The sequence below is a fragment of the Rhodnius prolixus genome, unplaced genomic scaffold (genome assembly GCF_049639745.1).
Source record: "Rhodnius prolixus isolate KJV_2025 unplaced genomic scaffold, Rpr scaffold_1, whole genome shotgun sequence".
Lineage (NCBI taxonomy): Eukaryota > Metazoa > Arthropoda > Insecta > Hemiptera > Reduviidae > Rhodnius > Rhodnius prolixus.
In genome coordinates, this window is record NW_027411581.1 from 17116368 (window position 1) to 17141764 (window position 25397).

Below are 25397 nucleotides of genomic sequence, written 5' to 3' on the forward strand. Positions count from 1 at the left end.
AAGAGAAATAAAGTAAAGCCTCTAAACCGATCGTTGGGCAGACCTTTTAGGATTTAAAGAATGCAAGAAGTAGAAGGTAGGGTTTATGAAGCTGGTATGGTTATAATGTTAGAAAAGGAGAAGAAAAATAGATGTAATAAAAATTAGACTAAAGGAAAGGAAGTAAGTTATGTGGAAATCGATAGCAATTCAACCTGATCAGAACTGTAAGAACGGGATACGCAGGGAGTAAAAATGTTGAACAAGAAAAGTAAGCAGAACTTCGTTTCTGAAGTGATAGTTTTTCAATTCGTAAAAGGAGGCTAGAGTATTATTAAACTCGCATGCTTGTGCAACTCGAATGCAATCTCCAATAAATGTTTTCTTCGTTAGTAGTAGTAAGAGAAGTGGTTCGAGCATTTTTAATTTTGAGTTTTCACTTGGAAAATCCGTTTCGAAAAAAGAGGCCTCAAAATTGGCGGACCCAAAAAAGTAGTTTTACAAATCAGACTAGGTGTTTCCACATCCGCCTGGGTATGTGGTCATAATAACCCAAAAAAAAGGAAATCGTGGAAATTTCAAAATTGATATTTCTTTTCGATGTCCCCATTGGGTAAAATTTCCCAACTTCCAGGCCGCTTTAATTAAGAATTTTTTAGTATTTCAGCATTTTCTTGAAAACGGTTTCTGTGATTTCTTTAATTTTGGAATACTCCTGGCATATTTTAAGGTCCATAACTTCTTTACTTAATTAATTTTGCCTGAAAAAGCCTTCTTAAGTCAGTACTACGGGAGAACTAAATTAAGTGTCCATAAAATTGTGATTTAAGTGAAATGTGCAACCTTCATATTATAAATAGGAATCAGGTATATAAGTAAAATATCAATTGAAAAACTCGGTTCCACAGGAGTGCCTCTTTATTGAATTATTTCTGTTGTCTTTTTCAAGTTTTTTTTAGCAAGAAAATTCCATTACGCGAATTGCAATAAGTGAAAGAAATGTGAATGTGCCAAAACAGTTGATCCTCTTTTTGCTGAAAGCCATAAAGAAAACAGTGTTTTAGAAAGAGCCAACTGCGTCCTGTGCATAGGAAAGCATTACCCAATCATGGTGTAACAATTCAATTCCAATAAAAGTTCTAAGTAAATCTAGTAAAAGTAAATCAAGTAAAATTAAAGCCGAAACATCTGATACTTCTAGCGGTTCTACGGTTTTTGTTAAGTATACAGGTAGCAACTAAACATTTATTCAACAACAAAAAACTACTTTTACTTACAATAGTTCATGAAGAACACAGTAGAATTTCATCGGACTCTATTTCTTGGATGAGTTCGCTTGAGAGAGAGAGAGACCGAGATTTAGGCTAATGTTAGAGACTCAAAGATGTTTCCACTCAAATCTTGAGCGAATAAATATTCGAAGTATCAGCAAATCATCAAGACAATTGCCAGAGTTTTGGAAGCTATTTGTGTGCTATGGCCAAAGTTTAATGAATTCTGGCGGGTAATTTTAAAGAACTTGTACTAAATCGACACATAAATCTCAAAAATTCATCAATGTGGGATTGTTATGTTCCGATGTATTCAAGGGGAATGTATTTAAGGGCATTAGTGGATTGTTAATGATCCGATCTAGTAACTGACTGAGTAACTGGACAACTCTCTTTGAGATCTCAAGAGAGCTACTGCTATCGAACTCCGACTCTCAGATCGAGAATTTGCTTACGAGGTTTTCTGAAAAGGTTTACAGAGTCTGTACACTTGAAAAATACATTTTAAAAGTTTCTGGCTTTTTACAGAGAGGGGATTCTCTAAGGAACTTTAAGGAGGGCCGTCTCCACCATTATTAAAATATTTCAAATATGTCAAAGAGATTAGACAGTCTTCACAAATCTCTTATTTCCAATTCTTAGTGCCATTTCCGAGCACTGGAATAGATGCCGCTTTCCAAACGACTGAAGTAGATTTAGAAGTGCCGAATAGTAATGGGTTGTTCTCATGTAATGTTTATACAGTGATACATTTAGATCTTGAAACAGCCTTGTATTTGACTGCAGTGAGACTGTTAGCCGCTAGTTGAGGTCGACCTCTTATCACCTATTCAGACACTGGAAGTAACCTTGCAGAAATAAATAATCTACTTAAAAAAACTGAAATTGAAAACCAGTGTAGGCTTCCAAAAATAAATTGGAAATTTAATCCTTCAAAAGCTTCAAGGTGGGGAGTTTTCTGGGAGAGGCTCATACAGATATTGAAGGACTTTTTAAAGAGAAACCTTGGATGTGCTTCACTTAACCACAAAATATTGATCAGTCTTTTGATTAAATGAAGTGAAGAATAACTGGCCTTTAACATATGTTTCAGATGACCCTTGGATTTATCCTCTTTGAAGCCTGCTATGTTCTTTATTAGCATTTCCATCAATGAAGTGAATGATTTCGAAAATATAGAAGAAAGGATTTACAAATCGCTTTTGTAAGAGAGGATATCTTCCTAGAATTTCTTTATCCCTCAAAGAAGAAGACGCCGAACGCTATTGAACAACGCGATGTTATGCAAATATTGGGAGACCACGCAAAAGAATTGATTGGAATCTATGGGAAGATAATAGCATTTATTCCTAGCAGAGAAAGCATAACCAGGGTGATAAAACTTCGAGGGAATTACTCAGACCTTTGCAAAGGTTATATTAAACTCTTGGAACTTCCACACAAAGATCCGACCAATGGAAAAAAAGCTATGGGCAGAATCACTAGCAGAATAAACATTTCACTATTATGTGTAACAGAACACCATGTGGGCGAGAAAAGTGAAAAAACGCAAGATCTTGGAATCGCAGAATGAAGTTGCAAATTACAAAATTTATAACGCGGGAATATATAGGAAAATCTCATATTTATATTTTAAAAAATCACATTGTAACTTTTAATATTAACTTCAAATAATTCCGTTATAAATTTGATGTTAATAATTCAGGCGATCATTTCTTGAGATAACAAAAATTTGAACAGAGAATGAATTAGTATTTATATTACAAATCAATCATTGCAGCATTTAACATGGAATGAATTTATTTTTGGCAGCACAATTTGTGTTTTCTTGTTAATTTTTAACAGGCCACTTCAATTGAATAGTGATTTTTGTACTGTGACTTTTTTTGGTGGCTTTTTTCTTGTACATATATATATTTTACCCGCTCACATGTCATTTAATATAAATAATAAATATGCGGGCAAATTAAATGTATTATTCTAAACAAAGATAAAATAGCAACAACGGTAATATCTAACCACATATCCCATGAAAGGAATAGCATTTTCTTTAATAAATGAAAAACTATTTCCCACTATTCGAGAAAGGAAAACTTTTATAATGTGGATAAAAAAAACTTCAAGGGTGATAAAGTTAAGAATAAGCGATGGTTTTTCTTTTAGAAAAGTTTTTACTTCGAAGTTAGTTTATTTGACATTAACTTATGTTCTTTTATATGTGGTAAAAACAAAAGAAAAACTCGTAAGACAACCGAACATAAATAAAGGGTTTAAAAGTTAACTGCTAAATAATAATACCTAGCAAAGTAAAGGATTAATTTGAGATAATAGCGGAAGTTAAGCCTCTTAGTACTCCATTCTGCTCTAAATTTCTACCAATAATTAGAATTTCCTGTTATTAAAGAACATAGGTAGATATCAACTGGAAGAGTAGAATACTTCTCTGTACTAACCTTGCTCCTTAATGTGTATCTTAAGAAGGAATAAAGAAATATAAATTTAAAATAATCTACGTTTTCCTTACAACAAATCGCTAAATTCAAATTCTGTTATTTACTTAACCAACCTCAACCAATATTATTGGTGATGTCAATATTGTTAGCTTCAAAGCTAAAACCAAATTTGATCTTTCTGCGTTTGTTTTTAGTTATGGTGGACAGAGAGAGAGAGTAAAATTTGTAAAAGCCTCTTTTTTTGGATTTAGAGGACCACTAAACGGATAGCCAATCTCAAAATCTAAAATCTGCACAATTACAACTACCTTTTTTAACTTAAAAGAAAGTATAAAGTTAAATGTTTAACATTTAGTAGTAAATTTACGTAAAGAAACTTTGCTTAAGTTGTTTTAATGAAATATAAAGAGTATAAATGAAGTTTGGTCTTTTCGAGTAGAACTAACTGGTGTGTATACTTCCCGGTTGCAGCCCAACAATGTTCACATCCTGTACGTCCCTGGCAGTCATTCAGTCTGTACAATCACCTACATATAAATCTCCAGCCACACTATGTTGTTACACATTCAAACTAAGTTATACTAATGTAATCTAAAATAGAAGTCATGTTCACTTAAGCAACATTAAAAGCCATTAATGGTGGACAATTCTCACGTCCATTATTTTAGGTAACTTATTTAAAGGAAGTTCGCGGTAAATTTCCTGAGTTTATGTTTTCAAATATTAAAATTAGTAAAACATTTGTCAACACTCTCTTTGCTTTTCTCCTACTACTGAAATTATCTCAAGATTCAAAGGTCGCCGACATTTTATTCTTCTCAGGGAATTTCGCTACGGATATTTACGATTAAAATTAAGTAAGTAATAAGAATCCAATAAATATTTGATGGTTTTTGTAATAGGAAAACATTCTGTCTGAATATGGCGTATCTATGATTCTGACAGTAAACATCGTGAAACAGGAACAAACCTACAATGCAGTGGTAAGTGGAAGATCCCCAGTTCGAATCCCGCATATAGCTACTTTTTATTTGATAAGAAAAAATTGATAATGAAAACAGTAATGTACGTGCTTCCGCCTCCGTCCTCGATACCTAATCGGTAGTTAGACGATAAGCATCGCCTGAAAAAATTGGCGATTACTTTGCTTTTATTGCAAAAAAAAAACCTATGGCCATAATTTACAAAAACAAAAAGTCAAGGAAGGGGAAAGAAGCGGTCACGTTTAGCTGCCATTGAGACCTCGTTAAGATTGTCTTCTTCAATTCTATGACGTGTACCATGTTTTTTGTTACCTGAATTCCTTCTAAAATTGGTTACAATCTCTGCTTAATAAACTTCCATTGAATACAATTTTGATCCTTCTCAATAGCACGGTGAAACTTCTAGAGCAGTTTCGGTTGCAGGATGGAAATTAAACATCAGTCTGTAGACAGTGGTGCCCACTTCCTTTATTTGTTACTTCAGTTGTTATAGTTTACATTTCTACTAATATAAAATTTCATTTAGTATTAAAAACTTAACACGTTTTCCAATTATTAGTTTATGTAGTAAGACAAAAATCACCTAAAAAAGGGAGCTTTAACATATGTCTAATTAATACAAACGTTAATTATCCTAAAAGGATGCCTTTGCAGATGAAAAATAAAATAGTAGACCATAAATGTAAATATTTTTAGCAACATAATTATTCTTTAACCCAAGACTGACGGCAATATTTACCTAAGTAGGGCAAAACTCCGCATTACGGTATTTTGTCACAGCAAAGTGCCCGTATTTTCAGCATGAAACTCATTAAGAGAGTTAACACTCCTTCTAAAGTAATTGAAAGGCTTTTTTTTTTCCATCATCCTGCCATTCACAAAAAAAAATTACAAAAACTCCCAACTTCTTCCACTTTTCTATAATATATGCAAATGTACGAAATTAGTACAAATGTACAGAATGTAATTAATATACATAAATATGGCTAAAGATGAGTAAAAATTCAAAATAGATAAATTAAAATTAAAGTTTATTTTTTGATTTTTTTATTATTATTATTTGATTTATTAATTTGTGATTTCTATCATTTATACTCATTTATAAGTTATGTATATTTTTTTTTAATTAAATAAAGACTTCTTTTTTTCTTCTTCTATATGTATATCTATTTATATAAGAAGGCCAATCAATTTTAACCATTTTACGAAGAAGCCAAAGAGCAATTTGACTCAGAGGTCTGAGAAAAAAAAAGTTGAAGACGAAGAGCCATTATCAAAATGATAGGGTGAAAAGCGAATAAACTTTTATTAGTACGTAAATTTCCGGACGGATATTTCCGTTCAGCAAAGTTCAAATGTATCAAAGAAGTTTTATTAAGATGTAATATTTTTTACAGAAATAGCACATATCCAAGAATGGTACAACAATGTAGAAGAAGAGATGTCTTTTCCAACTTTTCTTTAAATTAAATAAGACAAATAAATGCAACAAGAAATCTACTAATGCCTAAAAACACAGAAGGAAGGACTATTATTTATCTCTTTCTATTTTGATTTATATTAAAAAAACAAACAAATTAGTTTTTTAAAAAGAGACAGTGAGGTTATTTGAATAGGAAATCCAAAACTGGGTGTGCGAGAAGGTAGTCAGAGGAGGCAATCAAGTTTGCTTGATTAATGTTTTTTTTATATAAATATTAACATCTAAACTAACTACACTTTATTCGTAAAATTTACATGCTTTCCTGTTATTTTTTATTTTGTTTTACTTAATGCAGATTTTCTATTCTTTCTAAGCGACAATCCTAAAACAAACTGGCAAGTGGAGAGATAAGATTGCATTAAACTTACACAGGTGTTAAAATATTTAAACATTGAAAATGTTATTTCGGCTCAAGCACAGAGAACACGAGAGGAGATCGAAGGCAAGGATTTCCCAGGTGGCCCCCTAAGATATTAACTGAGTCTGCTGCTCCACTGCAGTGAGCCCGTTCTGCATTAACACTTTTACTGGAAATTCCTATAGAACATTATGAACTTCATACTTTTCAAAATGTTAATTTTTCAAATATACTACATTATATTTTTCAAAAATACAAAATCAACTCAGAATTTTGGTTCTCATTTTTGTAAGTTTATCTTTCAATTATTCTGCCCAAATTAACCAACTATATTCGTCTTACAACTTAAAAAAAAGAATTACTAACATGCCCTAATTTGAAATTTTCACTAGAAACAGCTGTCTTCTGAGAAAAACTGGTTTTTAGAAAATGGTCTAAACGTTGAGAGTGTTTACATAAAAGCTAAAAAAAAAAAACGAAAGCTGAAACATTTAAGTTCGATTAGGCCCCACTAGACGACCGATTTTTAACCTAGATGTCAAAATCTATAATTTCCAATTTGATTAAAATCAATTAACTGAAAGAATGATTTTAAAGAATAAGTTGGAGTTATTATTTGTTCAAGTAATAAATAATCACGTTTATTTATAACAATTTTGAGAAACAAATAATTTTAGCGTGCTGAGCGATGGATATAACATGAAACTATATTTTCGAATTTGATGATAGGTACTTCTTCGGCTACATTAACTTCCCCGTAATTTGTTATCATCATAATCGAAACTTTGATAATTAAATACGTCCGGCCAAATTCAGTATAAGTAAAAGAAATAAGGATTGTAAGAAACAATAAGAATTTTAATAATAGACTTGTGTAAGAATTTCACTACAAGTTTTTGTTAGTTTTGGTAACAACTAAACCTGCTAGATCTCCAGAGATTCAAATTGAATAATTTAGTTTTGATAAATAAAATACGTACGAATTATTTGTGAGAGGACAACCCAAATTTTACTTCCAATTGTGCAAACAGCGAAAAGATTGCTGTTTTCCGACGTTGAGACTTAATAACTGCTTGCAAGTCTTTGATTTTTCGCTGAAAATTGTTAAGGAAATTTGCATATTTCTATTCTGACAAGAATTTTCCGATATCTTAGGAGGGAAATAATATGAATTTTTTTTTTTTTTTGCTTTGCTGAGACTAAATGAAATCCTTGAAAGGATTGATTGGAATACTCTTCTCCAGTAATGTAATTAAATATGTAATCTTGAGTGCATTACATCTGAAATAGTATTTAAAGATGTCCTAGTGATAAATAATAAAATCAGAGGCGTTTAATTGGGCGTAAGCTCTTCAACTTTAGGAGTTCACTAGTTAATCAAACCTCAAAATTAATGAAATGGTAGAAACAGTTGTTTCTCAAGAGGGTAGGGAGAAAAAATCAATATTATTTAATAATAAATTGATAATACTTATATATTGAGTTGGTAGTGGAGATGGCAATAAATACAGCACTCCTTACTTATAACATCCATTTATTAGGCAAACTGCGGCTGCAAAATGGTAAGTTTTCTGATAACCCTGGTTTAGAGTTAAATAAACTGGGTTCATCCACAGTGGATACGCTTTCCACTATCAGGGTAATACCCCATATAAGAAGGGATAAATGTATTAGTACTTTGATGAAAAACAGTTCATTGAAGGGTTTTGTTTTTGGAAGTATGTGAAAAGTTTTAAAACTGTTTAGAATTTAGTAGAAAATTTTAATAATTATCACTTTATAGAAGAGCCATTTAAATAATCGTCAACAATCGATAACGACTTTTAAGTATTTAAAAAATAAAAGATAAAAATAGGTTGCATAATACTTTGCTAAAAAAACTTGAAAGTCAAACAAATTTACGTTTAAAAATTCCTTACCTAATACTAAAAAATATCTTATCTACAATTTTATTGTTCTCAACAGTAATTAAATTATAGGACTACAACTGTAGGAACTAATTTTAAATGGGAAGTCTCTTCCGGAATAAGCACTTTTAGTTACAATTTAGCAGAGTCTCGTTAAGAATACGTGTCCCGCATACTCGTGTAACAATTACACCTTAGTTACCATTGTGCTACCTTTCATTATCTCTTAAAAACAGCTGAACTTCAGTTCAGAACAACTTAGGAATATCAATACATATTGCGCTAAATATTTTTCTCTCAATCTTACAAACGAGTAACTAGAAGTTTCAAAGTTACCTGAGAATTGCTCTGATTACAATATGAGTTTCTGGTTAAGTAATAATCACCAGAATCGACCGCGTTTCTCAGTTTGTTTTTCTTCTTCTTCTTTTTTTGGCGATTTTCTCGAAAGCTGCTTTAACGATTATCACTAAACGAACTACTCAAAGCCGTAGGCGACGTAACTTAGCGATCAGAAATGTTACTTTACTGAAGCGACTTTTTCTATTCATTACAGCACACTCTTCAGGAGTGGTGATTGTTGTCCGTAAGGAAATAACGCTCTCCATTGGAAATTTGCTGTGAAATATGCTCCAGGCGCCACTGTCTCAAATGTTGTTGAATTAAATAATAATAATAATAATCCAACTACTGTAAATCTAATAACAATGCCGGGAAAAGGGACACAAGATTGCTTGCTGGAGAGGATACAATTTCTTCGGCATGGCAATTTTATAGCTAAACAAGCAATATAAGTAACTATTACACACATTTTTAAAATGTTTGCAATCACAAGGTTGTAAACTAATTCGCATTAGTAGTTGGTGGTTATTATTACTAGTTGGAATTCCATATTTTTGATAAATAAAGGAGTTTTTTTTAGTGTTCTAAAGTCCTCCAACATGCTTTTGAGAACTAAATTGAAATGGCAACTGCTAATATTTTCTTCTTATCGTCCAAATTAGATACTGAAAACATATTATTATCTAAATTCTAAAACTAGTATGGGCGTGTAAGCAAAGATGTGTTGTGATTGTTAAGTTACAAAGCCAAATCTCCTTGGAACTATTAAACATACGTATTGCGTACACCACGTAGGTAAACCAGGAATTAGCAACCAGAGAGATGAATGATGAGCTAGAGTCTTTGGGAGCGCTAAATCTAATTATTTGCAACCATTTCTGCCGTTAATACTGTTATTAACATGATTGTCAGGAGTTTTGTATTGTATTCATTTATTACGAGGCTAAGATAATAAGTTATGACACCCTTTTAATCTCTATTAATAGTCCAGTTTCCATAGAGAGAATACATTCAGGTAAACAACATAAACAGGCAAAGATTTAATTAGAAAACAGTACAGCTACGCAGAGCTGGTTCTATATTTATCAGCAAGTTCTATCTTATGCGATACGTAAAACGAAAAGTTTCATCATTATGAATTTAGGATTACATTTTCTGTTCTTCTTTTAAAATAAAATACAAATTTAACTAATTTCACTGATGATATTAAAAATTAAAAAGTTTTATTTAAGAGAACAAACAAACTGAAGCTAATTAACTAAATACAAGCATTCTAAAAAAGGTAAGGTCAGCCAATTAACTCCTTTGATCCCTTAAATGTCAATATTTCAGAAATTAGTTCAAGAACTACAATTAAAGAAAAGTTAAAAATAAAATAAACCTAATTTAAGTAATGAAATTTTCTATCTTTCTTTAACAGTTTCTTGCCTTTATCTCACGGTACACTTCTTTTTCGTAAGTTCTTTTTGGAAAAAATAAAAGTATGCTTTGGATAAATTTTATCTTGGCAATCACATTAAGAAGTGAGAAATAAGGGAGATAAGAAAAGAAAAAGAAATGAGAAAGATGATGCAGAAAGTTCAAACTAAATTAACTGAGATGGACGGAAGGGGCCTAGTCAGTTGAGATGGTTCATAAAGGAAATGAAGACCCGAGTTTATACTACAGCAAATTGTAAGGTAAATTAATTGCTAATTTCTTACAAATGAAACGGAACCATTTCTTCAAGTTGGTTTCTGAAGAGGCTTATTATAAGTTAAAATAGAATTTTCTAGTAAACTTTTGTTTAACTTTCTTTATTTTATATACCTTAAATAAAGAATATATAGTTTTTTCAATATAGCGTAACATTGATGAGAATCTTTAAGCGTAAACCTGTCTATAAAAATGAAATCATGAAAAGTGAAAAAAATACGAGTATCTGTAAGCGACATATTTGATTGAGCGATCTTCCTTCGCTAAATCACTGTCAAGTCTCTTGGGGGTGCTCAAATAGAGATTAAGTCCAAGCTTTCTGCGACTTTACGCTATTGAGCTAGTGTTTGTTTGAAGACCATTTTCCGTTACTCACTCGATATCAACAATTTGATACGACCGTAAACTTTGCATCCATACCTGGTGTACTTAGTAAGCGAAAGTAATAGAAGGAAAATAAAATTAATAAAATTAGATTATTAAATTATAAATGGCAAATAATGTAGTTTTATTGGAGCATTAATGTATATTTTGGGCAGGAAATGTAAAATTATTGTAATAATTTAAAAAAAAAAAAGAAATTTAATTTCGGGAATCAAAATGTAAGATAAATTTTCTGTTCCTTGTATATTGCAGATGATACTCAATTTAATAGGGTTTATTTTCTAAGAAATTCTTTGAATAGTTGTTTTAATAAGGAATTTTGAAGTTAATCTTAATTGGGCCAGGAACTTTACAAAACTTAAATAGCGCCATGTACTTAATTTAGGAAAAAAAGTTACTTGCATTTTTTTAAACATCAAAAAATTAAAAAACTTCATATAGTTTTTTCAGATAGCTCCTTCGTTCGACGAAATCTCTGATGTTGGTAATATATTTAACATTTTTAATATGTTCTATTGTAGAGATCAGTATTGTAGAAGCGGATTCTTACAAAGAAAATTTTCAGAAGAATTATTTGTGTATCACTAAACCATAACGTTACCATAATGATCTCAAAAGCTACTAAAGGATTCCACATTAATTATCTCCCCTGAAATCATTTGGGAGGCTTAAATAATCTTTCTTCAAATCCGAAGTAATTTTCGTTTCATCTAACCAATTTATTACTTTCATTACCACAATCCAAACAAAATAAAACCAATACTTATGATCAGGGCAACCAGATGAACCCTTTTACGAAGGGAAATATTTGTGAAAATAGGGATTCTATATTGTGACGTAATTGTGATGACATAATTCATTGTTATTAATTTTTAGACGAAATCACTCGGCTCAGAGCACATTCTGTTCTGAATGAAAAGATAACAAGTGGTTAATATGAGCATTCATTCAAACGAGAAAACCAAGATTAAGAAAATTGCATTATGCGTTATATCATTTCATAATTTCATACTTTAAATCATCCTTAATGCTTTTATTAATCCAACATATTCACACAAAGCTTTGTGGAATCTAAACATCGGAAAAAAAAAATTCCTATTCTTTAAAATTTAAGGTCAATGACGGTCAAAGCCATCTCAGAGCACAGTCGAGCTCAGGACAATGTTTGCCTTTATAGTAATTAATTTACCCTTAAAATTATGCATCAACGGACAGCGAAGGGCTGTTCTGATGAGGAAAACTACAGACAGCTAGCTGGACTTGAACCCGTTCCTCTGCGATCTATGTGCGCTAAAACTGAGCTAATTCCTTCTCTAGATGTATAATACAAATTACTAACATACGCTCTAAAGAACTAATACACCACCTGGAGTTAGTAACACCATATGGGAAGAATAGAAGCTAGAGAATAAGTTACTTTTCAGAAATGAGAAATATTTCAGCTAACTTAAGGGAACATAAATTCATATTTAATAAAAACAAGTGTACAGTGTCTTTAAGGGAATTTCATTTGGACTATTTTCAAAGTACTGAAATATTCTATCCTCCAGAAACAATGAAAATATTTTAAATGTAAGTAATACTTACAGCATGAATGTACTTTTTTCTTGCGTAAAGATTCTGATGCAAAGTTGCAAGGTAACCTTACATTCTATTTAATTATTTATTTCAATGTAAACTTTTTTTTCACCTGCGACCAAATAAAACTGCTTTAAAACTGCAATGGTGCCAGGTGGGGGCCCATTTAGCCAACTGAATTGAAATTGCTTACTTATTAAGTTAAATTTTAAGTGATTTTGTTTAAATATTTGTCCCTGACTTAGTTCAATAATAATTTATTTCAGAAAACAATTTATACACGAGATTGTGTAGATATCAATTAATACAGCTCACCCCCTCAACAATGCCCTTCTAAAAATTTTGTAGAGGGTTTCCGAAAATTAAAAACGGGGAATTTATTAGGACACATATTCTTCCAATGTCTGGTAACTAATCTGGCTCTACCAAGGAAGTCCCAAGTAGTGTACAGGGAAGCAGTAGATCACACGTAGCGAGTCACTCTTCTGCCCCAAGTGAAATAAGATTGGTTCCCTCAACTTAAGGGAACCAGTCTCAAGGGAAGTTCTAGAGAAAAAGGAACAGACATTAGATAGGAATAACCTCTCCCAGTGAAATATGCATCCCTGCCGCTAAGCCCTTAAAGATGGCAACTTAAGTTATTAAGTTGGAAAGTATAGGAAGGATACCCTTCTTAGTCTTGGTAACCATCCAGGCTCTAAACAAGTCACGTTCTACCTGATGAAATTAAAAAAGAAAAAAGAAGACATTTCGATCCAAAAATTGTATGATATTCCTTATCATTGAGTGGTCCTTTTTTACATCACATATTCTTAAAATATGAAGTCTACTTATCGCTATTTTGTAATGCAGAGGAATAACCGCATGTTAACGATTCAAATGATGTTAAAAATCTTAGTTAAACTTTTGTCTTCAATACATTTATGGTACAATTAAAAAATAATAAAAAAAAAAAATGGATTAAAATTAATTTTGATTCTTGTTTTATAAGAACGGAGGAGTTTGTGAGTTGGTTGTTGACCTCTACCTCATTCTGACTCCCACTTAGATCTGTGAGCGAGACAAACGGAGAGGGCGCCTTTCTATAACCACCGTTAGCTCACTTTTCCTAACACTCAGTATTGCAACATCATCATAATCATGTTTCTTTTCGATTTTCTCTTTCTTTTGACTATTTTTTCATACGTCTTCATTCTGCGTCACCTTTTTTCCAAACCTTTTTTTTTAACGTGATGATTATCAAGTTGGACTCATTTAAAAAACTGCAGTTCTTTTAGAAGGCACCATTCTTTTATCGTATCTTAGATTAGGAGTTCATCATCTTTCCCCATAATGTTTTCGTGAAAATTATGTTTAAATAGACATCATCACACTAGAAGTCAAAGTCATTCCGGACATTAAACGAAAGCTCTCATTTCCAACACAGATCATCCAATGTTTCTAGCCAATAGTTTTCTAGCATTAGTTGAACTGCTAGGGAAAAGTTTTAAAAAACATGACGCGCTACAAAAATAAAAAATTCTGCAATCAAAAAAGTAAATAAACCATCAGTGTGAACACCCATAGACTTCCTCTTCTTTCGATTTTCAAGTTTTACTCCAAACGATTCATACGAATGTCGACTTCAATTGTATGTTCACTACATTAGCGAGTCAGCCAGATCACTACCTTAAAACTACTTTTCATAAAAAGAATATAAAGCAATAGATATCTGTTTGAACTGATGGTCAACGATGCTAAACAGAAATCTTTCTCGGTGATAAATACTAAAGGATGGAATCTATTTATAGGAAAAACATTGGACAATTTACATTGAACTTAAAAGAGACGAAGTTTTTCGCTGCATTGTCCTCGTATGAATGTTTAAAAGGATCTGCCAAAAATCCAAGTAGTCTTTCGTTTTCTTTTCATATTAGAGTTCCAAAGATTGAATCATAGCAACAATCCCTCTTTCTGCAAGAAGGTAATCGATGCAGGAAAATATTAAGTAACGAATTATTTAAGTAATGGGAAAAAAGTTACTTCTTTCTCTTAACTTAGTTGACTTAATTCATTCGAGTTTCTTTTCCTCCATTTTCTTATCTGGATGTCAACGTATTCATAAAACTAGATATTAGGCCCGATTGCGTCAGAATTAAAAATCGACCGAACACGTGGAAAATACGAGTATACAGAACAATGAGCACCCTCCACCGATTAATTAAATTTGTTGAAAAAGCGAATGTATCTATAAAACAAAAATATAAAATATATTGCCTGGGATTCCGATTCAAGTAACAGAAATAATAAAGCGTCTTATCAACATTACTTGAATGATCATTATTTTTACATTAACATCTGTCAAACATCTTGTAATGAATACCATTACTATTTACAACTGTTGTAGTAATATTTTGCCATTAGTTTATATCGTAATGTTCATTTTAAATTGTTAACATATTAGTGTAACATAGTAACAATACGTAATGAACCATGTTAACATTAATTTGACCAACAGACCAACTATTGTCCTTCGTAACTTCCGCACATGGGCCAGACATGACAAAACATAACAAGCCTTAATGTAGTACCTTTCTGCTGCATCCTTGCAAAATAAACTTCATTGTTTTACAGTTGTAATGTTTGCCAGAAGCAATATAAAAAATTTCATACTAATAATTATTTAGTTGTTTATTATTAAGTTTGATATAATAAATGATACCTAGCAATTATGTTAAAGGTTATTTTCTTTTTTCAATTAATTTTAATGGAATCGAAAATACTTTTTACACGTACACTCATTTCCAAATTGGACACTAAATAAAAATAATTAATTCATTTCTTTCTTTTCTTTTGTTTCTTTCTAAGACTTTAGTTACAGCCCTATAAGTAATGATGGACTTTTTAACAAGAGTTAAGTTCTCTTCTTCAAACTGCTAAAATTTCAGTTTACTAGAGGTAAAAGAAGCAACGATTTTGAACAGTTTAACATTATAACTGTTATTATTTTAACAAAGGCATATACGAGGGTCGTTTGAAAAGTCCGTGCAAAGTCAGAGAGATAGCACCACTGGCGCGTATCGAGGTTATGTTTAGTTAGTAGCATCTCTTGGAAGAACACACACCAAGTTTCAGCCAGATCGGTCTATTTCTTTGTGTTTGGCATTCGTTTGAATCGAGGAAGTCGAGTGATTTTCAAAAAATGGACGAAAAAGAATTTCGTGTGTTGATTAAACACTACTTTATGAAAGGCAAAACGCCTCAGGAGACTAAAGAGAAGCTTGATAAACATTATGGTGACTCTGCACCTTCGATTAGAACAGTTTATAAGTGGTTTCAAAATTTTCGGAGTGGCCATATGGGCACAAGTGACGCTGAACGTTCTGGACGCCCTGTTGAGGTTACAACTCCAGAAATCATTGATAAAATCCATGATATGGTGATGGATGACAGAAGAGTGAAGGTGCGTGAGATTGCTAGTGCTGTGGGCATCTCGAATGAACGGGTACATAATATTTTGCATCAACATTTGGACATGACAAAGCTATCCGCAAGATGGGTGCCGCGATTGCTCACGCTTGACCAAAAACGAAATCGTGTGAAGTGTTGCAAGGACGGTATGCAGCTGTTCCAGAAAAATCCGCAGGACATTAAGCGTCGTTTCGTCACTGTGGATGAAACATGGATACATCACTACACTCCTGAGACCAAAGAACAATCTAAACAATGGGTTACCAAGGGGGAATCTGCGCCAAAAAAGGCGAAGACCGTTCCTTCAGCCGGAAAGATTATGGCGACTGTCTTTTGGGATTCGCAAGGAATAATCCTCATCGACTATCTGGAAAAGGGTAAAACTATTACAGGTGCTTATTATTCATCGTTATTGGACCGTTTGAAAACCGAGCTGCAAGAAAAACGCCCACGATTGGCCTACAAAAAAGTCCTTTTCCATCACGACAACGCACCAGCTCACACCTCAGCAGTTGTGGTCGCAAAATTAATGGAAATAGGGTTCCAACTCGTTTCACATCCCCCCTATTCTCCAGACTTGGCTCCCTCGGACTACTATTTGTTCCCCAATATGAAGAAATGGCTGGCGGTAAAAAGATTTTATTCAAACGAGGAGGTGATTGCAGAAACGAATGGCTATTTTTCAAACTTGGACAAATCCTATTATTCGGAAGGGATCAACAAACTAGAGCAGCGTTGGACGAAGTGTATAAGCCTAAAAGGAGACTATGTTGAAAAATAAAAAAGGTTTACCCCAAAAAATTAAGTAGTTTTTATTTTTGCACGGACTTTTCAAACGACCCTCGTACTAGTTATTTTAATACATTCCAGTCAAGTATGGTTCAATCTAGGCAATCTACTTATTGTGTGCATTGTGTAGGCAATCAAATATTCTGTAATATTCAGATCCTTACTCAACAACAAGGTCTATTTGTTGTGACTTTGTACGTGAGCCAAAGCAAACTCACAAATTAAATCACATTTGCTCGCCTTGACTAAACAAAAATATTTAAAGAAAAAAAAGAAAGAATTCTCTTTATAAATGTGAAATGATTTTCTTGTAATATCAAACATAACTGCGACCCTTTACATTTTCTATGCCCCCCATTTGTTTGATTAGAAGAGCCTTTATCAATGTGGACAGACATGTGGACATTGTGGTAGAAATATCGATAAAACAATTCACGTACGATCAAGAACGTTTCTTGCGGAAATATCAAATAAAAAGACTTCAAGGGCATTCAGAGAGCGATAATTTAAAGTAAGCGTTGCTTGCATGAAATATGTTTTTATTATTCAGTGCGAAAAATTCATAGGTTATTTAACTAATATGCAACAATTCAAGTTTTAAGTTTTTTAAACCAAATTTGGGCTGAAAGAAAACAGCATTGTTATGTTCAGTTCAATAAAATGGTGAAAATATTTTAAAACACAAATTTTATTTTGGTCAGAGCTTCCAGATGTAAAGTTTGGAGCGAAATAGCAAATTAAGTGTAACTTTTAAAAGTACTGAAATGTTCTTTGAAGACTTCAGTGTATTCCTTCATTGAGATAAGCTACTTCTCCAAAAGAAAAGTTTACATTCCAGGTGGTGAAGTTTCTGTTGATGTCTAGAGGTTTATTGATTAATTTTTAAAGAAATATCAGCACTCTTAAGCACTAATGTATGACGCAAATTTGTAAAAATATTTGGAAATTAAAATATAAAAATCAATTATTCAGTATTAATAATGGTGAGGGAATAAGGATATACAAATTCCTACAGCTTTCTTAGCATAAGCTTCTTTTGTTTACCAGTAGTTACAAAGTATATTACGTAAGTTCTATGTAGGTATGTTTGGTAGTGAGCTGGATTTGGTAGTTGGTACGCTAAACTAAAGTAGTTGCACATTTCTGCAAGTTTGGGTGAATATTGGGTGTGTCCGTGAAAATGCAGTTGTTAGGTTGCAAGTAGGAGCTCCAAGATAAGCAATAAAATGGCTCATCAACCCCTCTTTAACGAGAAATATAACAATTATACTGCTGTTAACATTAAGTATTTCTTTGTTTATTTCTATTTTTCGTTTATAGCAATGAATACTTCGTATAAACACTTATTTGTAAGCACCCATTCAAATAAAAAGAGAAACTAATTCAAGAATATCCATCAGTTCGTCCTTCCTCTAGAGTAAACAAGAATGTAAATGATCCTGTCATAAATATCGTCGAGATCTTATAAACTTGAAAGTCAAGATTAAAATTTTAGAACATAAATTAACAATTTCAATTTAAATAAAATTTTTGTTGGTCTAGAAATAAATTCACCAAATTCAGGTAGTATGTTAAGACATTTGCCAGCAACCCTGTAATACTTGAGCTGTTACAGACCCATAAAAAAAAGTCAGTTTCTCATGAATGTTTAAATGTACAAACATAACGGTACTCACCTTGAAGAACATCTTTTTTCTTTTGGTCTTTAAAAGTCACCAGCTTTTAACTCTCTTTTTTTTTTTTCTTTCCTTCTCGTATTCCACATAATGTAAACGAATGGCGGAACTTCTGGTGGATGAAGTGTGGATACTGACGGCACCTTACGGTATTATGTCAGAATGGCATTTCCGCATGCATCGAAGAGAGTTCTATAATTATCCCAACTATTTAATATGAAACGAACGATTCCAACTAAGGTCTAAATATGCCTCGGGTAAAGGATGCATATGCAACAAGTGCATCAGCTTTCTTCAAGCAAAATTCAGAGAAGAGTTCAGGAATCAAGAGTTTGAAGTTCTTGGGTTATGGTTTGGACAGAGAGGAACTATTCCCAAATAGACCCGACAGTCATAGAAATTAGTCACCTAAAAATTCTCGCACAGCCAATAATTTTAAGACCCAGTGGGAAAACTACACCATCGTATGTTATGATCGACTGTAAATTGACTGCTGCTTGAAAACAGCTTTCTTTTTAGCATTGCCTTCTTTGTTAGGATCTACTTTATTCTTTGTAGTTATGTTAAAATTCATATTTCTAACTTTATATGTTCTTGTAACTGATCATCTGACAGTGACTTAGCAGCAACCCAGAGAATCCGGGCAGTACCACTTATATAGTACTTGCAAGTTTTATTGATCCAACTAAACTTTAGCTATAACTAAAGGCTCCAGGGTCCAGTATATAATTTATCGAGCATAATTTACTTAGTATAATCTTTCAACTACCACCTTTCGCCACATTGTCGAGTCAGCTAAAATTTATCACAAGAATTGCGGCTTTCTTGAAAGAGAGCTTGTAGCTCTAAATTTTGTACGGATTACCACATTTTGTTCCGATTTATCAGGATTTATATTCCTGGGTAGATTTTCCGTTCTCAAGACGCTACCTATATCTGTACACCACTGGCTACTACTACCAATAATGGACAAAAAAATATCATATTTACGTTAAGTTAAAATAGAAATTAACAAAAAAAAAAAAATGAAAACATAAAATATCACAAAATCCTTTACGAGAACTCGCTACTAACAGCTTATATTTCTAAGATATCATTGCTTTTATGATATAGTTTATGCCCATGAGTTTATAAAGAGAGTTTTGAAACTGAATTCGATTTTTTTGTTGCCTTATAAATCTGGAATAATACTCTTATTTCACATCGCCAATATTTAGCGATGTAACTAAATAAATATAAAAATGTATAAAATATGAATAGAACATCGTGATCTCTTATAAGTAATAAGACTAATGAATTAAATAAATTGTAAAACAACCTCATTAAAACAATTTTTTTACTAAAAATTAGAAATAAATAAAAAAAATAGATGAACAACCTAAAATGATACAGTTTATCTAAAATTTTACCTAATTCAACATTCATGGACAACCACTTCACTAGAATTTATTTTGTAGATAGCTCTTTAGTTATTAAGAATTACGATGAACAAGTAGATATTTGATTATGTATAAAACTGATTAACAAGTAAAGATCCAATTTCCCAGCAAAGGAAAACAAACACATCAAGATCAAAGCAGATACAAACTTTATAAGATATCTGCTTTAACATTCACTACCTCTCTGCTCAATCTAATCTATAAATTAAAACAGTAGAAACAAGATGTATCTCTTCAGACGTATAAGATACATGTCTTAAATTTTTAGTAATTCGCCATGAAGAGGAAAAGCTATCATTGCTGAAAGTTCGGCTTCTAAACTTTTTTTCCACGTATACGAGATATTGTTTACGACTTGTTCCTACTCACAACCTTAGCACGGTTTCCAACAATTGTGCTATTACAAAATATTAATGTAAGAAGTAACAAAGTGATTCTGTACAAAGTATTGCTTAAACGGAAATCCGTAGAAGTAATTATCAAAATGCTTATAGGAACTACATACTTAGATGAATTGATAATCCTAACAGAATATAAATTCATGATGAAACTGTTTATAAAGACTGAAGGAGTTATTAACTTTAAACTAAAATTTTAATATTCAATGAAGTTGAAAGTTAATTTCTTAAAAAATTTACATCAAGTTTGTTTGCAATATTTTTTGTTAATTGAAAATATTGTTGGTCTAGAATGCGGATTTATTTGGTTTTCTAGTCGTTTGTACATCCATTTCTTCTAATGTTATTAAACACTGATCATCAATAAATATAAAAAAGAAGAAGATAGATTAACTCGCTAGATTAGAATAGATAAAATAATTAATTAAAACTGTATTTCTATATCGCAGCTATATTATAATACGATTTGTATGTTTATTTGCGTATGTTCCAAAAGGATATCTCAAAAACTGAATCTAGTGCAAGAATAGTATTTCGTTTTGTAGTTATGGTCGCTCCTGAACCCAAACGTTTTAGTTACAGCCCTTCAAGCAGTTTCCAAGGAACATTTGCAAATAAAACACATGACTAGTACCATAGCGTCCCTGTCTAATTCGGAAATTTGACAATAAGAAAATATCAAGAAATTATTTAATGGAAAAACCAAAATATATTCTGTAACTAACGATCTACTGAAAGTTGAGGAACAAAACCAAAATTTGTGCAAAAATCAGATTAAGCAGATAGACGTTATTGTTTTGTACAGAAGTTGAAGGTCTTAATTGAATTCAGCGAGACGTTTGTTATATGTATTGTCTTAATGCTATTGTACTATTGTCTTTGTTGTCTTAACATTGTCCTAGTTGGAAGTGAAGTTTTGACAACAGCTTTTAGAGTAGGTGTTACCATTTGTAATGTACTGTTTACTTTTTATGTTCTGTTTTAACAATTAAATTGAAAAGTCATTTTAAATATACGTCTCGCATATAAAGCATAGCACATCAGTTTATATTTTACACAAATCAGATAAGAGATAAATAAAGTTGCTCAGGATTGAAGTAAAAGTGAACGTTAGTGTTATTAACAACGTGCTGCATGTGTCAATGGCTGTCGGCAGCTCAGCCAACGATCTGTATCTGTTAGACCAGACTTCAAAACCACTAAATTCGATAGCCATTTAGAAGGGTAACAATATTCTAAGTTTGCACCGTATTAGCGATCTTTATCCATTAAACCAGACTTCAAAACATTATTGAAATTTTCATATAAAAAGTATACTTTAGATAAATATAGCAGAAGTAATTGAATTTCATGCTGTTCTTCCCGTAATTTCATACTAATAGAAAAAGCTTACAAGCATAAAATGATCTGTCGGCAGTAACCACTTAAAGCGTTAAGTGACGCCTGCCTATTTATTTTTATAAAGATGTCAGACGTAACAGCAGTTCTGAATTAGGCTAACATTATAAGAAGTACCTAAGTTTGGAGAAATTAAAAAAAAAAAATGCTCAGCTCTATGCTAGAGGCTTTTAATGAGCTTTGAACTTCAAGCAATTTTGACTTCTGCTTTTCACAAACGAACTTTTTACATCTTCTTAGCATTCCCATTCGCAAAGTAAGAAAATGAAAGTTCAAGGTCGTTCCAGTCAATTCAAGCTAATACTTCTCAGAGCCAGTGCTTTTTAAAAAATATAAATACGGCTAATATTACGTATAAGTGTTCTTAGATAAACTGACAGTGATATTCTTGCGAAAGAAACGTTATCAATTTGGCAATAAATAACCAAGGTACAAAAATATAATCTCATTAAAATCTTCAAAAGAAGAACTTCAAGTGAAGGCTTTGAAAGTGAGGTGCTTCTTAATAATCTTAATTATGCCAAGACAAATACACTACATGCACTTTTATAACTCTTAAAGCAGACATTTCTTATCTTCTTTTCTAACTCCGCTGATAAGGCAATTTATCGTTTGAAATATATCACCGCACAGATCTATGTGTAAGAATAAGAACAAATATCTCCAAAATGATAATTTACAGAAAGCACAAGTGTCATTTTCCGTTTAAGTACTCATCTGACAATAAAATTTTTGTCAAAATATGTGACGTGAAAGGCTACTTGACAGGTTGGTTTTCTCGGTTCTTCGCGATTTATTTGAAAATACCTCAATCGATTTTCTCATACTTTGTTACTAAAGACACCTTCACCATCATTTTTATTAGATTAATCTGCCTAGAAAGGCTTAAATTTTGTTTTTAATAAAAAAGGAACTGTTGCTTATGGTCCTACACAGTTGACGGCGATGATCTTCAACTTCTTGATATGAGGGTCACATAAAATTTGTCCCTCAATGTAACTGCAGAAAAGACTACGTCACTTCATTTGAGCCTTTGCCACCCTTTCTTTCATAGTGAACATAACAGACCACAGTTCGATTTTTCAAATTGTGAACACCAAAAATACATTGTGCCTTTTCTGTAGTAGTACTATATCATATAACTGCTACAATAGGCAAACATATATTGATGGTGTTTGAGCTGGTATCTCGACATCTGCTGAGTTCATACAATAAATCTGACGCATAGAAATGAACATTCATCACTTGGGAATTTTGACGTGCGGTCAGTAAAATTTTGTAGAAAAATTTCTTTTTTCATTCCGACAAATTTATCGCCTTCTTCAGAGTATTATAAATTGCTAGACTTATATGTTAAGCTACATCATAACTGTTGATCAACTAATAATCTGTAATCTATCATAATAATAATAATAATAACATATAAATAACCGTCGAACACCAAACCATCATTCACCACTCCCTTCCCTCTTTTAGTACAAGGTACATCTGAACCACTAACACTACTAGACACTGCAAAGACAATCAAGATAAGAAGAGAGAAAGAGACCTTCTTTATCATCGACAACCCGATTTGAACAGCTGGCAATGTTTAGATAAGTTGATGTATACTTCATCTGACACGAACTATGGCCGCTAGTGAGTGTTATTAACTGCAAGGATTGGGTCTTCTACTGCACAAGCCCAATTTCTGTAGTTAAAGCAAATTAATTGGCCTCTATTTTTTTGTACTTAGGAGGTGCAAAGAAGCCCCATTCTTACTGAAAAGATGCGTGAAGAATGCAAAGATAAGAAAAAGCGGATTTTTAACATTTTGTTGGAAGTCCTTTTTTGCTGTTAGCCGTTTTCAGTTAGTCATTATTATCTATGTTTTGAAAAGAAAAAAACTGCTTTAAAGAAAATTTATAGACTAAGTATTAAGAATTTATATTTTTAGGGAAAGATTTGTATGTTTTTTTCATTAAATCATTAAAAATAAATCCAGTTCTTGAAGATAGAGATATAACTATTCTTCTTTATTCAAATATATGTTAAGGAAATAATGAATGGCATTTAGAAAGTAGACAAAACGGGAAATGCTGTTACTTTACACATTTTAAAACTGTGCAAGCTACTCATAATTTTCAACAGCCTAGAAAAATTTTTCTGACAATCAAAAATTTCAACCTAGAAATAACTCGTAACTTGTCCAAAATAAGTTGGTTATTGATTCTGTAAGAGCATTTTTTATCCAACAAACTCCACTCTTCAAAGAATAGATAGCGACCAAATTAATAATCACTGCTTAAGCTTAAAGTATTAGAGGTATGTTAATGGTTTCTACTTCATGTTATCACTAAAAATAAATGCGTAGATAACGAATATAGGTCAAAATATAGAATGTAACTTAAACTTGAATGAATATTTAACAAAAAAACAAACAAAAAACAAATCCGTTTCCAAAGTGACAGCCAACTAAACGAAAAATCTCAGCTGCCCAGAATCCTTAAATGACATGGAAGCTGTCAGATAAACTGAAATAAAATAAGAACAGGATATTGTTTTCTTGAAAAAAAGATAATTTCAAAATTTTTGCATTAATGCTTCTGCTTGTTATTGTTAACAAAATTATATTTTTATATCTGCTAAATATTCTATAACTGTTTCATAAAAGCAAACGATGGTTAGTTCTCCGCTTTGTGTATGTATTGTGATGAGTTTGTCTTAGTGGAGAGGCCCGTTATGTGGCAGGTGGAAGAAAGGCCTACGTTTGCAACAGGCTCCGGCAGCAAGTTGCATATCACAGATGAGTTCTCATATATGTTGGAAACGTCCATTAATTCCTCCCTATCGAAATATATTTAAACATTCATATTTAAAATCTTTCAACTAATAATAATAAAAAAAGCGAACCTTTCAGAATTATTTTCTTTATTGACAGCTTCTTCACTCGTCATATCCACTGCTTTCGTTCGATCTGCTTAGAAATTCACTTATAACTAGAACATCACTCACAAAATTTTATTTGAAAGATTTGTTCATCAAGGAAAATTGTTATCACACGAAGTATTCAACGGATTATCACTTCAACGAATCCTATTTCCTCCACTAACCTTCATCACCGATACCTGACACACTACTAACGTATTAAGATCTCTTGCTCGTTATCAGCCTACCTGTGGAGTCAGGTATGCTAGCGGCATCTATACGATGACCTACAGCAAGTGTTATTTGCAGTTAATTTAATAATCTTATGTCAGAATAGAATGCGCCACTATGTTAGCTAGACTTCTGTTTGGCAGTTTTTCAGTCTAAACTACAGAATGCGTTCAATGCTTGAATCTTAAATGCAGTCCTAATATTCCTTTGTATAGCTCTTTTTTCCTACTTCAAAATAGGATATTTTTTAACTCAAACCAAATGCGCATCTGTGTTACTTCCAGATTTTGAGTTTTCATCAAAATTATCCGTTTTGAGGTTCCTAGAATCAAAACAAAAATCCTTCGAAGTGTCTTTTTTGTAAAGAACATTTTTCCCATTTTCAGTACAACTTCTGCCTTATATTAGAAATTTCCTTAATAGCTTCTGCACTAATAAATCATGCTAAAATCTTAAGAAAAGATCCTTAAAGTGATGTTTAGGTCCAATATTGGAAAGCTAGGATATCTTTATCAGTCTGACTACCCTATGAGATCTGAGCAGCACGGGTTCCCTCCTAGAAGCTGTAACTCCCAGTTTGCGTTGTTCTCAGCGCCACCACAGAGTAAAAATATCATCGAGGAGGAATTTCTTTTAATGACAACTAAAAAGTTAGAAAATTGATGGAAAATTGAAG

General features: G+C 32.1%; 1 protein-coding gene across 2 annotated transcripts in view; it reads right to left on the bottom strand.

The window, feature by feature from the left end:
* The window catches only part of LOC141455933 (uncharacterized), a 97251-nt gene extending 72518 nt beyond the window's left edge, over nucleotides 1–24733 (bottom strand). Inside the window, exon 1 of one of the 2 annotated variants that reach the window (XM_074131451.1) lies at nucleotides 24476–24733. Coding sequence is in view for 1 of the 2 variants with exons in the window: in XM_074131443.1 (XP_073987544.1) it covers nucleotides 24476–24519 (44 nt within the window). In the remaining variant the exon portion in view is untranslated. The remainder of the gene's footprint in view (nucleotides 1–24475) is intronic. The other variant, XM_074131443.1, reaches the window with a different exon arrangement.
* Between the last annotated feature and the right edge of the window lie 664 nt (nucleotides 24734–25397).